We start from the raw sequence: 15773 nt of genomic DNA on the forward strand, positions 1-15773 counted from the left end.
AACTTTCTCGAGGCTTCGAGGGGAAAAGAAATTGATTTGGATGAGCTTTGGAATGATAGTGATGGCTTAACCACAATGCCGGTTGCATTGAAGAATTTATTCAAGCCTGCGTTGGTGAATAGAGACTCTGCGATTATTCTTCACGAAGACCAAATGCTAGTAGTTCATGAGCACGGTGCAATTGTGCCTGAGTCTCCTCAATTATGGTTAGTTCACGATCCTATCACAACCACTAGGAAAAGAAAAACCAAACTAGAAATACACCAAAACAGGGTTTGTCAAATCTATGATGTATCTGGAAACAGCAAGGACCCAAAGTTACATACCTCATGATTTAGCACAAAATTCAATAGTTAGTCCATGGCAATTATGTTCGTTAATATTTGTACACATACATGACCTTTTGTGCATAATACATAGTATAACTCAACAAAGTATATTGTGTACAGCATAAATACATGATTGAGCAGTTGGTTCACCACTTCAACAATTAACATCTCTGACCAAAGAGCATTAGAGTCTTTCCTTCACAACCGTTCTAATGATAGTTTTGCTGTTCCACACCACCACAAGTGTTTCTTTGTGTACAGGCCTCCTACGAGCCTTGACAAACTGAACATCCAGACCGCACCTCTGAGACTTGCATCTGGCAATCTTCACAGTACTTAAAAAATACCTGTCAGCATACTGTGCCAAATAATAGATTAGACCACGTAGTACAGAGGAGAGAGAGGGGTTGACAGCGAGTAAGAGATTAGTCAACAGATTTCAAGACTTACATCAGGAATATCAAATTCACCTTCACTTGCATCACACAAATCTAATGATACCTTCCTAAGCAGTGGCAACTGACCAACATGAAAGGAAAAAAGTTGATGTTAAACTTGGTTCCTCTAACTGACAACAAGAACAGCAGGACGATATTTAAATCACCACCTTTGAAACAGCATCAGAGATAAAGCTCTTTTTTATCCCAGGACCCTGTACAAAGTAGAACAATTCAGCACCATAAAAACAAGCAATCCTTATATTGTTAGTATATGTTTCATATTCTAATTTCGTATACATCATGCAGGAGAGTAAACACTGAAACAGCCATGCAATCTCACATTATGACGCAGCAAGAGATCTTCAAGAGCTTGACAGTCAAGAAGAGAAGAAACCCCTCTTTTTGTCATTTCTCCACATTCCTGAACAACAAAATTGATCACTTCTGTAAACATGCATAGCATGTATACAGGACACTATCTTATATAATACTAAGACTTCTATTGCAAATTTAATGCAAACAACCCTAAAAAAACAAAGACTGAAAACATAACACTGATATCACATTTGGGCTGATTCATACATTGACACATAAATACTATTATGGCTGACAAGCACATTACTCAGAAAAAGCAACATGTCCCGTACACATTTTCCTTCACTTATTCAGAAGAAGGGTACTTTAAATGTTCGCTCAACTCATTCAGAGTAAGATGAGAAAGGCAGCATCCGCAGATAGTTACTAATCATACTTTAACTGAAACTTAGTAATAAGTCATAAGAAAACTGAACCAAGCAAACCTCGAGATGAATAGAGACTAAGCCTGGCCATCCACGTGAGATTATGTGTAGAGACTCTGCAAGCAAGGCGGTAAGAGAAAGGTAATGTGGCATATCAATCAGCTACCGTTACACAAAACAGAAGCTATTATTTTCATTTTCTCAAGAGGTATAGCAAAAATTATATGATAATTAAATGAAATCCGTGCAATGCACTTGAAACTTAAAAAGAAATTAATAACAAGTCGTGTGCCAGAGTAATGGGCTCCTTGTAGTTGTTATGCAGAAATTGAACCATGACTTAGATTAACATATGGCATATTTAAATTATCCCTTTGAAAGGAAGACTCCTGACCTGAATTGAGAAGTGTGCACCCTAGCAATGAAAGCTCAATCAAATTCGCACAGCTTTCAGTAAGAACAACCAAATCATTGTTTGTCATCCAAGGTGTCACCCGCTCAAGCTTCAACTTTCTCAAGTTTGGGACACAAGATTTGAAGCTTACAATAGATATATCACCCATACAGTAACACAAAGTCAATGCTAGCAAGTTCTTCAGGTTTGCCATAATTTGCATGATGATTTTATCAGATAACACCTGCAAGAACGGAGGTAAATTAATTTTACTGAGGTACAGCCATGAATGAAGTATGGATATAACCCAGCCTCAACAATACCATGTAACAACAGACAATAATGGAGAGCAAAAGGAACATAACACATTCATAAAGAGGGCAAGGAATGGGCGCATTTCTCAAGTACATCTTCACATATAGTTATTACAAAACATCTTAGCATTGCATATTCTTGATAACAACTGATGCATTCAATAACAGTATGAGTCAAAGAGGACAAGCAATCACCTGAAAGTAAAGAACAATAGAGTCAAGCATGGGACAGATATTTAGTAATCTTCCCAGTGTGTCTTCACCCAATGATCCACCTAAACCCACTGTTATTTTCCTCAGTGATGAGATTGCAGGTTTCAGAGCTTCCAAAGAGGAATATGAAAATCCCCATCCAAGTGCTAATTCTTCCAACCTAAGAGTTCTCCCAATTGTGTTAAGTAGTTCTCTGCAGGAATAGACTGATGAATATTCTCCTTTTTGAGTGTCACATTCTTGTTGAGACAAATATCTACAGCCTCTCAGTTTCAAACACTTCAGACCTGGATTTCTACCAACAAGATGAGCTAAAGCAGCATGTGAAACCTGAAATTTCAAGCACATGATTACCATAGTTGCACTGACAATAGGGACGCAGAGGACTCTTGCCTTGTGGATGTCTTACTAAACAAAACAAAGCAGGTGAGTTTGCCTTCAGACATCAACAAGCAACAATCAATGTCTTGTTAGCCATAACAAAATTTCACTTGGCAACTCAAGAATCATTATGTCTTCTGCTGATTTCGATCCAAAATATTAGGTTCATTACACTTCACGATTTACCTTAGTATTAGAAACGTCAAGCACCTCCAAGGATGAACCTCCAAACCTACATAGAGCACCATCATCTAGGTTGGTGTCGCGCAAGCAAAGAGTCCTCAGCTTTTGCATTTGGAACATAATGTTTAGAAGAGATGCTTTTTCAACACCTGACCAGTAAAAAGTGATTGTTCATCATGTGGCCCCATGAACTCTGTGCATTCCAATTGCTAGGACTATTTTTTTTTTACCATGTACAGATCATCAGGACATAACATAAAATAACCAGGACCCCAGGTATACAATTTATTGAACTAGTTATAGCCAGTATTTGCAACTTCTTAGATCTTTACTTATGTACAAGGCATCAGCAAAACTGAGTCATTTGAACACAGGTGCAATCATAAGACTGTAAAGAGACCAAGTACGTGTTCCATCGGTAAAAAGTGAGAAACAGTTGTTCAGATAACAGAAGATATAAACCTCAAAAGGTAATGTAACAAGGTTGGAATGACACTCACGCTTGCAGCCGCCCATATGAAGTGCTTGAAGATTAAATGCCAAGGGCTTTATATGCTCTATTTCTACATGATGGCCAGCCGCATAATCCGAAGGGCTAGAACAAAGAGCTAGTACCGAATTTACCCCAAAAGAAGTGTCACAAACTAAAACTGAATGTAGCTTACAGCATTTGAGAAGAAGACTTGCTATGCCAACATCAGTTAATGAAATACACCCTTTAAGGTTGAGGTACTGTAAGGAGACTAAGAATTTGGATATATATTGGAGATCAGAATCTGCCATAAGCATAATAAGGAACAGTTAGTTCGGGAATAAATGAAATATCCAGGCAATGCACATAAAAAAGGGAAACAAATACTACACATGAATTACAGGTGCGCATATCTGTGTAATCAAAATATGTACCCAGATATTTGAAATTCATGGAAGTTCAACTATCACCACGGCAGCATTCATTCACCAGTGGAACATGTCAATAACTGACCCAGCAGATTAAATGGACATGATCACTGTTATCAACTGCCAGCTATAGATATGCCAAAAGTTCATTTTTATGAATTCTACAATGATCACATGCCTTACATTGAACAGACTGGTCGATGTTCTTGCAAACTCAGTTTGCCACATGTTTAACTTCTGACCATTCACTGCCAATCTCATTGTAGAGTTAAGCTAAAATATTATAAAAAGGTTTGGAGAAATAGTTAATCAAAAGTTATCTCACCACAGAGATCGCTTCTCCCCTCCAGTGTGAGCTTTGCTAAAGATAATCCAGACTTGTGAAAGGGATTCATATAGAGAGTATTTTCTCCAACATTTAAGGACAATTTTGATATTTGTGGTGTTGTGGCTGGAGTTGCGGATAAACTGCTGACTTGTGATGTTATAATTGGACTTATTTCAGTAGTTAAGTCAACCTCATAGACCATAGGGCATTTCCGAATGAGGAGACTGAAAGTTTTTATGTTGAAGTTTAGAAGAAAAGCTGCCTTCAGTGTCCTTAAAGATGGAAATGATGTGCAGAAGCACTCAATAGCAGTTTCAAGATGAAGCCCCGGACACTTAGAGATATCCACTTCTTGTACTGCTTCAAAAGACAGAGTTGGCAAGGATCTCAGTATTATTGAACACTGATCTCTGTCAATACGGTCAAACTTAATTGGTGACTGTTCAATACTTCTTAATGTGGAATCAAAATTGTGTGATGAAGGAAGCACAGACAAAAGTATCATTTGTGAGGTTATCTGCGGGCACTTTGAAAGCTTCACTTTCTGCAGAAAGAAGAAAAGAAAAAACAAATTAAACAGTTACAGAGATTTGACAGTGTAGCCATAGTGTAGGCAGACTAGAATAAAAATTAACACAAACTGTCTACCAAAAGATACAGATATTAGAATACATTACCCAAGGATCTCGATTGTCCCTTGAATATAATAGATAAACCATTTCATAATCACACAGAGTATTATCCTTTCTTAACTAAATTATAACTTTAATTAAAACTTGCTATCTCGAAGTCTGAGAAAACTTCCTAAGGGTCCTTTGTAGGACTATATACCTTAGAAAATTTTGTCAGTCGAATCCTTAAATCATGCAAGTTACCATCTCCTATGGTAGTGATTAAGGTAGAGGATGGAATTTTCAGTAGTCTGAAAATCGAATTAATGCTCTCATCAGCAAACTTAGAAAAATGACAAGAACTTCTTTTCTCTGTAAAAAGAAACCCGATCAAATATCTAATAATGGACATGAGAAAGAACAGGAATATCTATCAATTTTCTATGTTGAACATCTGAGAATTAAGCATACCTGCAGCAAACGACAAGGGCAAAAGCGTTGTACGGACCTGTTCAACAGCAAGAAGAGATAATTTAATTGATCAATTCACGCATGTTATGTATTTCATAAATGAATACATTGAAACATTTTTAACATGTACCTGTTTCAATAAGCAAGTATAGCCATTTTCGTAACCATTTGAACCTTCCATCGTTGCTGTTTTAGCATTGATCCAATTTAGAAGCGCATCAGCAAGATGCATTTCACTGTAAAGGCAGCCAAGAGTCTAAGATATCAGAGTTTGTTGGTGTCTTGCAAAAGAACTAAGCTAACTGAAGGATAACTAACCTATCCACTGTTATATTTATGTTCTTCACACAGGATAATAATAATTCGTATGGAATATCCACAAAACAACTCATAGATATGGCCCACATCTGAAAAACAAATCATAATCCGTTAAATTCTATAGCATAAGGTTGAGCACAGTGACGACAATATATTGCATAAAGCTGGTAAGCTATGAAACTATAAATCCCTAGGATTTTGATATAACTTGAGCAAAACAGTAGTGATTCAACCCTTCACAAATAGCAGCAAGCCAACATCTTTATCTGAAAGAACGTGTACTACCATCTAGTTGGACTCTAACCAAAAGTAATAGCCACACATCCATGCGTGCATGTGCACATCATAAATGTGTAACATGCCCGGGTTCTTGACGCTATGATGATTTTTTTTCATCCTTCATTAAATCCTCAGTAATTCTTATCCGCTCATTTTGCCTCTAGCGTTTGGCTACCCTGGAATTTCCTATCCCTTGCGTATCACAATAAGACATGATTATCATCCACAGGAAGCCCAAACAAAAATTCTAAGATAGTAATACATCTTAATGAAAAATGATTTTATATTCCTTATAACCTAATTGCATCAATGATCAGTGACTGGCCTCGTGTGTGAACTTACATTCAAGCATGTTGTATTTTGAACAACTAATTCGAGTTCAAGAAAGTCAGAACTACAAAAATAAATGGGCAGAAGGAGGCTGCACATAAACTAAACATAAGTTTAGAACATACAAAATTTCTCGCAAGATAGCTCGCACAAAGCTCTGGAAGAAAATCACAGGCTGCATTCAATTTCTGATGTTAGACTAGAGACCATGACAGTAAGAAAATGAGTTCTAAGAAAAGCAAGAATGTTTTGCCAGCTAAAATCATGCTAGTGAATTCAGATAGTTTCTCACCATGCTCTACACCGAAGCTCCAAATGTAAATCAACTCATCCAATTGTATTTCTGGTGGCACCTCTGATGACGCAACCTTGGAAAACCAAGTTTTACATCTCATGAGCAGCATCTCCACGCCAAAGTAAAGTGCACCCTGCAAATGCAACACCATCATTTAAACAAATATGAAATTTTCTCTAATTTTTTCCAGAGGACAATTTGTTCACATAGTTTAACATTAAACAGAAAAAGTAAATAACGAGAAATAAACCTCATTGTATCAGAGCTACTAGAAAATAAATATCTATTACCTCAATAAGAGGGAGGAAATTATTGAATGTAACATCCAACTCGCATCCGTAAATACAATGCAGAACATTTACAAAAGTTTCCAGGTTCCACTCAACTGCTATACAGTCCAGTCCCGATTCGCTACACGAAATTCACAAAAAACAATTCAGGTATGGCAAACACTTGAGCCTCACTAATGTCACCACGGACATAATAAAAGCAAGCATTTCTTGTAAGAATTATCAGTCTACTACACACTGAAACTAAAGCTCAATTCCTCAAACTCTTAACAAATTCTCCTTCGCAATCCGAGAAGCATATCAAATTTGAACAACTGAAAATCCTAATTGGAATTTAAATCATGGAAAGCTTTAGTGATTAAAAATTGAGTACCTGAAGCTGCCGGTGAGGAGTCCATGGAAATACGAAGAGTGCTGGATGAGCCTGCAACAAGAATATGAATGTTATCGCCGGCGAATTAACGGAAAATTAGTGAGGAAACGAGAAGTTTCGGACCTGTTCCGGTGAGCTTTAACTTTGAGTGATCGGCAACAGAGAATTGCTGGCAAATCCCAGCTCTGGATATCTGCGACTGAGATGACAACTTCTCGGTCCGCTGTGGTTGTGGTGGTGGTTGCTTTGGGCTTTGTGCACACGACGGTGATGAAGTCGTCGTCTGAGCTTGAAGCCATGCTCTTTTTTCCGATGCCTGATGAGCATAACCATATGAAATTCTCTTGAAATTACGAAGCTTAAAATGCTTAATTTCAACGTTTTTACTGCTGTTAGTTTTTTTCTTTTTACTTTTTCCCAAGTTATGGTAAAAAATATCTCAAATAATATAATTTTTTTTATGAGATCCGCATTCAAATATTTGCTAGACGTGAGACTAATCTACATTGTGTGATCATTTTGACACACTTCATCTCCCGGATACTAAGAATGTATTGCATTGAATTAAGTATGAAATTTCACAGTTAAATTATTACCAACTCCAAGTCCGTAATTTTTATTTTTAGAGAAATTTTGGCATTCAGGATTTACAGTAAATTTAGATTATGGGTTTGTGTGTCTAAACTCTTGTTAAAACTCTAAATCCATGATTTTAACTGTTCCAAAAGTTACATCAACCTTCGAACAGTTCGACCTAGAGTGAAAGTTAAGAGTCTTAATACTTCACATTAACCTCTACAGAGCCTTCATTCATTAGCCAAATTGTAATGTCACCAGTAAAATATGTTTAACCTTTTTGGATTGAGGGAAAACATTAGTTGATTTGCGAGGTAATAAATTCCTTTGGATCTCAATCCTGAAGCTGATATTCTGATATATGCGCCATTACTGAAACTTTACCACAGTAAAGTAGTCATACTCTACCAAATTTACATAAGCTTATATTCGAGTTACAACAGGGGAGGAGACATCTTCAAGAGGTAATGCACAAGCAGACAGCTTCTCCTTGGGAAAAATGGTGGTTCCTGTCTCAAAATAACTCAAACTCTAGGTGGCCTCCGGTAGCTTTAAACTCCAAATACTTGGAGACATCCTCCTGAGCAGGCATGTCTGGAACGTCAAAGTCGCAAAAATCAGGCAGTTCTGGTGGAATAGCACAGCGGATCAGTGCCCAGTTCAAACCCTCAAAGAAAGGATGCTGCTTAATCTCTCCGGCTCCTTTCTCCGTGCCCAACCGATTCTCTGGCTCCTTTACCAGCAGCGCTCTGATGAGATCCCTAGCCTGTAAGCTAACAATCGGGGTGTCAGGGAATTTTAGGCTCTGCAAGATGACATTGCTTAATGTTTCCTCATTGTTACCACCCTTAAACGGTGTTCTGCCATATAGAAGCTCATATAGAAAGACTCCAAAGGTCCACCAATCAACTGCAGCACCGTGACCTTCTCCTTTGATGATCTCGGGAGCTAAGTACTCATGGGTACCAACAAAGGAATTGGACCGTGCGTCACTAGGCTCCGCCACAAGCTGTGGCAATGATCTGACTTGGGCTGCAGCGTCATTTTTTAACTTCCTTGTTTTTGCAGCAGCAGGTAGAAACCTAGGGCTGAAGCATGAGACTTGACAAGAGGAGGGTTCAATACAAAAGGGCTCGGCGCAGCTAGATGCTGTACATGGACCCGACATTCTTGCAGGATCCACATCATATGAAGGTGATTTCAAAAGAGTTGGACTGACAGAGCATCGAAGAGACAGGTCAAAATCTGTAAGCATAATGTGACCATCTTCCCGGACAAGAATGTTTTCCGGTTTCAGATCTCGATAAATTACACCAAGCATGTGCAGATACTCCAAAGCAAGGAGGACTTCAGCCACATAAAACCTGAAAATGCAGATACAAAATTAATTATGTTTAACATATGAAAGTAAATAACCATCTAGGAAAAAGCTTCCTAATAGTCAAGTAATCTCAAGCTTATATTGCAGCAGATTATTTAATACACAAACAAGATGGTACTTATATACCTAAACAAAATGCTCAGTAGCCTAATTTAATTGCAAAATGCAATCAGAGCTTTTCAGAGAATGCACACAGCAAATAATTGTATTAGAGATGGTCAGGAGAATGAGAATGGAAAGATATTCAAGTTTGGTCTGAATTGAAGGTTTCTACTATCAATTGCATAACAATAGACAAGGAACACCAAAACAAAGACAGACATCTATTTCTGCAGGTATTCCTGAATTGGCAAATAAAAGTATATATTTTTTGGTGCAAGTGATGTAGGCGGAGCTTGTAAATGGGTGAGGTGTGTGACTGTCTTCTTATCTCAAAAAATGCATGACCAACACATTGAAACGTGCAAAATCATAAAGTGCCAGCAATATATCTAGACATAATAATTTTCTTAGACATGCTTATTTTCATTTTATCTCTCAATTTCAGAAGCATCTGAAACAATATGAATAATATAGAACTCATAACTAAGTTCTCTACCTTGTGGCTGCTTCAGAAAAACACCTTCCGACCTGCTTCTGCCGGAGGACATGAAGATCTCCACCAGGACAATATTCCATTACTAAACATGAAAGATTATCTGATGTAAACTGGGAATACAATGTAGGGAGAAAAGGATGATCAAGCATCCTCAGTATTTCGCTTTCCGTGTGAGCCCTTGGCATCTTCTTCCTTCTTGCCAAGAACTCATTGTCCATTACCTTTATGGCAAAAAGACAGTTAGTACTGATCAGCTCCGCAAGATATACAGTTCCAATGTCTCCACAACCAAGCTTCTTCAAAAGATTGAAATGTCTTAAGCCCAGGGTTCCATGCTGCATCCGAACATGACGAATGGCTTCCCACCTCACATCCTTCGACATGTGGGGTTTATTGCTACAACTAGTCCTACTTAAATTACTCTCATCACTCAAACTCGTACTACTACTATACTCGCCTTGGCTACTTTTTGAACTTTGGGAGAACTCCCCTCCTTTTGATTTTGGGTTCTTTTTTGCTTTCACGACATCACCTCCACCGGTATTACCAACCTTACAGCTGTCTACAGTGAATCCTGGTTTACTTTCAGCAGCAATAGTGGGGGTTGCTGAAGCTTGATTGTAATGTTTTCCGGCACCCTTTAAGGCAATATGGCATCTCTCACAAACCAGCTGACTTGTACATGGATCAATTTTGGCATCAGCCTCATTATCCTTACCGGATCTGCAGGCAGGAGAAATTGAACCTTGGTTTTGCTTCTTCTTTATGACACTTTTATTCCTGCTGGCTGGTTTGATACTGCGGAGGGTGTTTCTGGAGAACTTGGTTGCCACATTTCCAGTGACGGAGCTAGATGAAGAAGGCACTCCATGCACTTTGACCTTTCGGCCCAGTTTTGCTGCTGATACCTTATTTACCTTGGTTTTGGTTGGACTGTTTCGAGCAGACACTGAATTATTTTCCTTTGAGGATTTTAGTTTATCTTTCTTCCCCAGCTCTGCCTTTAATGTAGTCTTCAAAACAGCTTTGGCAGGTACATTTGCAGCAATTTCTGAAATAAGCTCAGTAACAGATCCATTTTCATTTTCTAGACCCAGCTCTGATTTTATTGTTTGTACCCCAACTGTCCTCAAGGTGGAATCACTTTCATTTTGTACTGCTGTGCTCCCAGAACTAGTTTCTGTTGTCCCATTTAAAAATCGGGGAGAAGAATGTGCACTCTGGCTTGCTGACTTCGCCTTGGGCATAGGAGGATTCCCAGGCATCTTCTGACGTGAATATGATGAGCTTTCTTCTGGGACCAGAGAGATTTCAAGTACATTTCCCCTGTCTTCGAGTGAGGAAGGACCACATTGAGTGGCTTGGACAACAACCGCATCGTACAATGTCTTGATCCTCCCAGCTTCTGATGGTCTTGAAGGACTTGTCAACTTTGTTAACCGTTTCATAGCAGCCATTTCCGATGCCTTGGTGATAGATAGCTCCCTTAATGCCTGCTTTAGAGTCGCTGGCTCAGAAGTCCCAATCCTTGGTGAGTGAGACACACCCATTGCAATTGGCTTTTTCAATGCACTCTTATTCAAAGGGCTGGTGCCTAATTGCTTTGGATGATCTGAACCCTTGGACGAAGTTTTGAGATGAATTGCCGCAAAAAGCTTATTAATATCATCTTCTATAGAATCCCTGGATGATCCTAGTTTAAGTGCAGGAAGTTTCCTCTCACTCTCACCAAACCCCAAACTTGATCCATATGTCGCACGAGTACACTGACCTGAAGTGGGCTCGTCTGTCGCTTCAACAATTTCAGAAGTACCCACAAATGAACCCATTTCTAAGATTATTAAGGCCTGTGAAATATTTAAAAAAGGAAACACCAGAGAGAGAAAGAGTTTAGTACAACACATATCTGATTTATAATTTGTCCAAGATATCTTTCAAATAAAATTAGAAAGCTTTTTTAATGTTTCTTCAGCATGTTGTGCGAAAAACATAACTCTTCAACCCAGAAAATGATGAACAACTTATCGAATAACAACAATGAAGCAACAGGAAAGGTATTGAATAACAACACCCACTGACAGATACAAGTAAACATGAGCCACAACAATAGGCCTTTGTCGAACCCAGAAAAAGACTTCAAATTGCAAACCAGTACTTGACCAAGTCGTATCGCATTGAATATATACAGTTAAAGAATCCCTCAACATCACATAGAAGTCCTGAAACAGGATGAGTCAATTCACAAAAACAGATTTCCAATATAATTAGATGCAAAATGATCCCAAATATACGTCCTTATTTCCACAAACACCCAATTTACAGAGGAAAAAAGTGCACCAGACCTACCCAGAAAGTTTTTTAATTTCACCTTCCGTTCAGTTAAATCAAAAACTCATACAGAATGTTAAGTTCTTCTAAAAAAAGAATAAATTTATATATATAATAAATATAGAATGTAAAGCAAGACACAGTTTCCAGTTTCTGAGAGTTAAATTCATTATCTTTCATAGATTAGCTTCAGCCTCACCTCTTCTTATACCTGAAAAATTCAAAATTAATCTATGCAGCGCACAGCACCATCAACAAAGCCAATAATAAACACATAAAAATAAATTAAAAAATAACGAAAAATGCAGGACAAAACATTTACAAGAGTGGTATAGCGATGAATAAGACTCCATAAGCTCAAATCTGAACTGAAAGATAGCTCAAACCAAAGCCAGATCGGAGAGATGAACAGTACCTGCTGAAGCGGTGGTTCAGAATCGCATTGGTGGCAGATTTGGTAAATAAAATCTGTGAGGAGGAGGAGGAGGCCAAAAACCCTTGGGCTTGGGATGGGGCGCACAGAGATGAGAGAGAGAAGAGAAACAAGGAAGGTGACACCTGTGATTTGTCTTCCGCTCTGGCACAGATTATTTTGAAGCCTTGTGGGCCCTGTCAAATGCTGTGGGGTCTTTTTTTTTTCGAAAAATCAAGAAAAAAATCAAATATATTTTGAAAACGTTTTCCTGAGGATTTATCCAAAATCTCAGGAGTGATGGGAGAGGAAGGGTGAAAAGAGAGCAAAACGTTACTGTGAAGTGTTTTCACAACAGTTAGTTTGTCTTGTAGTCTTGTTATATTCACCCCTGCCACATGTATGTGGATCTGGAATTGTGTATAAAATCTAAGCAAACCATGTGCGATAATTTTGGATTTGGATCAAATGTTAGGAACAGAGCAATTTTTATAAGCTATCATAATGTATAGTGGTATTTTTTATTTATTATATTTAGACACGTAGATTTGTTACACTAAAATTATAGTCTAACATATTTTTATTATTTATGAAATGAACTTCATGAGTATTAATGATTTAGAGTTTAGAATTTAGAATTTAGGATTTATGGTTTTAGAAAGAAATTTAGTCTTTAACAAAATAGTTAAAATATAATTTTTCTGATTAAATTTTACATGTTAAATTGTGATTGAAAATATAGACCACTAGGTATTGACACGTGTGCTACGGTAGCATTGAAAAATTTCTCCAAAGAAAGCATCTTTATGCTCATCTTTCACGGCGTTTACTGCTATCAAGGGGTCCAAAGAAGAGATGATCTTACTATGTAAAACTCTATAACCAAGTTTCGTGTTAAACAAAATATTCTATATAGACGTCATTCTACGTAATAATAACTCCAGAACTCATGAGTCACTCAATATGTTATTATGTAACACAATGTACTGACGGTTTTAGTATATCGTGGAAGAAGGTTAGTCGACTATAAGGATGTAACGGAACAAAATAAGTTGATTTGTCACTATCTTTAACCCATAAAAAGTGACGGTTCATGTTGTTAGAGTTGATCCTCTGATGGCATATAATATATGTAGCCGCTTGTTCTGGCCGTACATTAATAGTGTGCAAATCATTCACGTTTTTAATAAGTTGTTTTTTACTCTTTATGTGTTTTGTCGATGTTTTGAATAAAATATTTTACTGTGTAATCTAGAAAGATTAACTCGAGTGGAACCCGGTTGATAATAAAGAAAACACCTAACGTTTAAATATAGTGATGTATAACAACTGAATCTAGAATCTAGATTATGTTCTTGTATTTGTATTCTTATACGATGTAGACAGTGGTTGCGGGTCGGCAATGAATGTCGACGGTCCCAAACTATCAATACAGGAGATCACAAGGTTTTCTTTTTCTTTTTTCCTTCCAATATTATGAACATAGTTGTTCTTAGGCAAAATGACAAAGAGAAAATCTGAAAATGAAAGAGCCCATAGGCCATAACGTACAAGAATGTCACTATAATATATTAATGGTATGGTTGTACCCTTTCCCGTGGCCTGATATGTGTATGTGTAACGCTCTTTGATGGTTTACCTAACATCTGTTGTGCAATTCATGATGAGTTATCGAACGATCGATTAAATGGAACAAATGGCTTAATCAGACTTTCATAATTGACCATCTCCAATAGTTGTTTATCATATAGAAAAAATAATTTACCACCAATATATACTTCATCGTCATTGTGTTCAAGGTTCATTGCATTACTTTGGTGGTGATAAATATTTTGGTGATTTCACTCTTTCATCTAACTTTATAGTAGCATAAGATATGTTGTTATTTTTTTCATGTTCCCATCAAATTAGGTAGGTAGGTGCATTTTATTTTTAAAAAGTAAGAGTCGATTGATTAGATAATTTATTAATGTTTAGGCAAGTAAAATATAATTAGTTTAAAAGTTAATCATTACTCTCTCTCTCTCTCAGGTGCATTTTATTTTTAAAAAGTAAGAGTCAATTGATTAGATAATTTATTAATGTTTAGGCAAGTAAAACCTGCTCCCTCCTTCCCATGGCTGCGGCGGCAGGTTTACAACTTATCTGGCCATTGGCTCAGACAACACCCTACGTCGTCGTGCGTGGGGATCCTTCTTTTAGATGTGCGGCCATGCCTCCATCTTCTCTGGAAAAAGTACTTGAAGGACGACATTGTGTGGGCATCGGAATGACAACTAGCCTTTGTTCTTCTTGGATTTTGGTTCGATTGGAGGATCTTGTTTTGGTTTTTTTGATGGTCACAGTTGATGAGTTCAGATCCGAGATGCGCATTTCGTCGACAAGACCACAACGGGCTCGGCTTAAGGCCGAAGAGGTTGAAGTTGGGGTTTGGGATTGCTTCTAGTGAAAATTTTAAGAACTATATATGACAAATGCCTTACTCTAAATTAAGGGTAATTTAGTTTCATTAACTTCAAAATGGTGCACGACGTCTATAGTTCTACCCAATATTTGTACCTATCGCAACCCTCCGTATGTTGTAGGGTTTTCTCTCTAATTTGCAAGAGTAATTGTGTTTTTCCCTTCTCCGGCCAATTCACTATGTGCACTATGCAAGTATATCAAAATCCCTCCCAAACCAGAGAACATGATGAAGACCATTTGTCAATCTCAAAATCCCTCCCAACCGAGTTGGGTTTCTTTGAATAATCTATCCATCCAATTCAAGCATTGAAGTGGTTTCTCCTTGTTGGTGAAAGGGGCTGGGCACAAGGAGATGTCAAGTGGGACAACGTTGTTTGGGAGGTCGAGGGCTTGGATGGTGATGCGACGGTTGAGGGTTTAGTTGTGGTGGATGGAGTTGCAGAAGTGGACACGAGAGAGGTGGAGAGGATGGTGGACACAATTACCCTTGCAAAATAGACGAAAAATTATGAAACAAACAAGGGTTAACAGTAGGTACAACTATTGGGTCGAAATCTATACGTCAGGTACTGTTTTGAAGTTAACGAAACTAAATTACCCTTAATTTAGAGTGGGGCATTTGTCATGTATGATTCTTAAAATTTTCACTTGCTTCTATGGTGTTGGATCATGGTTGTTTTCCCTTCTAAAATCTGTTGGTGGTGTTTTCTGATCCAGATTGACCGGTCTCTAGCCTCCGTCGACGATGGTATCAATTTGGTAGAAGAGGAGGTTGGCTCCCCTTCTGGGTCGAATCTAGCTTCGAATCTGGATCTGGGACCCG

General features: G+C 37.9%; 2 protein-coding genes across 3 annotated transcripts; both read right to left on the minus strand.

The window, feature by feature from the left end:
• Positions 1-405: 405 nt before the first annotated feature.
• LOC126797705 (BTB/POZ domain-containing protein FBL11) lies at positions 406-7495 on the minus strand. Of its 2 annotated transcripts, XM_050524405.1 has the most exons (19): positions 7313-7495; positions 7190-7240; positions 6817-6937; positions 6524-6659; positions 6357-6406; positions 5623-5711; positions 5435-5540; positions 5305-5341; positions 5054-5205; positions 4220-4766; positions 3495-3770; positions 2998-3143; positions 2413-2760; positions 1904-2147; positions 1570-1625; positions 1110-1190; positions 937-981; positions 780-848; positions 406-687 (listed from the first exon to the last, which is right to left on the minus strand). In XM_050524405.1, exons 1-19 carry the CDS (start codon positions 7486-7488, stop codon positions 514-516), a joined length of 2904 nt encoding a protein of 967 aa, XP_050380362.1. In that variant the 5' UTR covers positions 7489-7495; the 3' UTR covers positions 406-513. The 2 variants fall into 2 exon arrangements, with proteins under 2 accessions (XP_050380362.1, XP_050380363.1); XM_050524406.1 differs by lacking the exons at positions 5623-5711; positions 6817-6937; positions 7190-7240; positions 7313-7495 and having other exon boundaries at positions 6524-6661.
• A 626-nt stretch (positions 7496-8121) lies between these two features.
• On the minus strand, positions 8122-12581 carry LOC126797706 (serine/threonine-protein kinase D6PKL1-like). The gene is made up of 3 exons (XM_050524407.1): positions 12488-12581; positions 9745-11591; positions 8122-9129 (listed from the first exon to the last, which is right to left on the minus strand). The coding sequence occupies exons 2-3, from the start codon at positions 11571-11573 to the stop codon at positions 8280-8282; spliced, it is 2679 nt and encodes an 892-aa protein (XP_050380364.1). The 5' UTR covers positions 11574-11591; positions 12488-12581; the 3' UTR covers positions 8122-8279.
• Between the last annotated feature and the right edge of the window lie 3192 nt (positions 12582-15773).

The sequence above is a fragment of the Argentina anserina genome, chromosome 6 (assembly GCF_933775445.1).
Source record: "Argentina anserina chromosome 6, drPotAnse1.1, whole genome shotgun sequence".
In the NCBI taxonomy this organism is placed as follows: domain Eukaryota; kingdom Viridiplantae; phylum Streptophyta; class Magnoliopsida; order Rosales; family Rosaceae; genus Argentina; species Argentina anserina.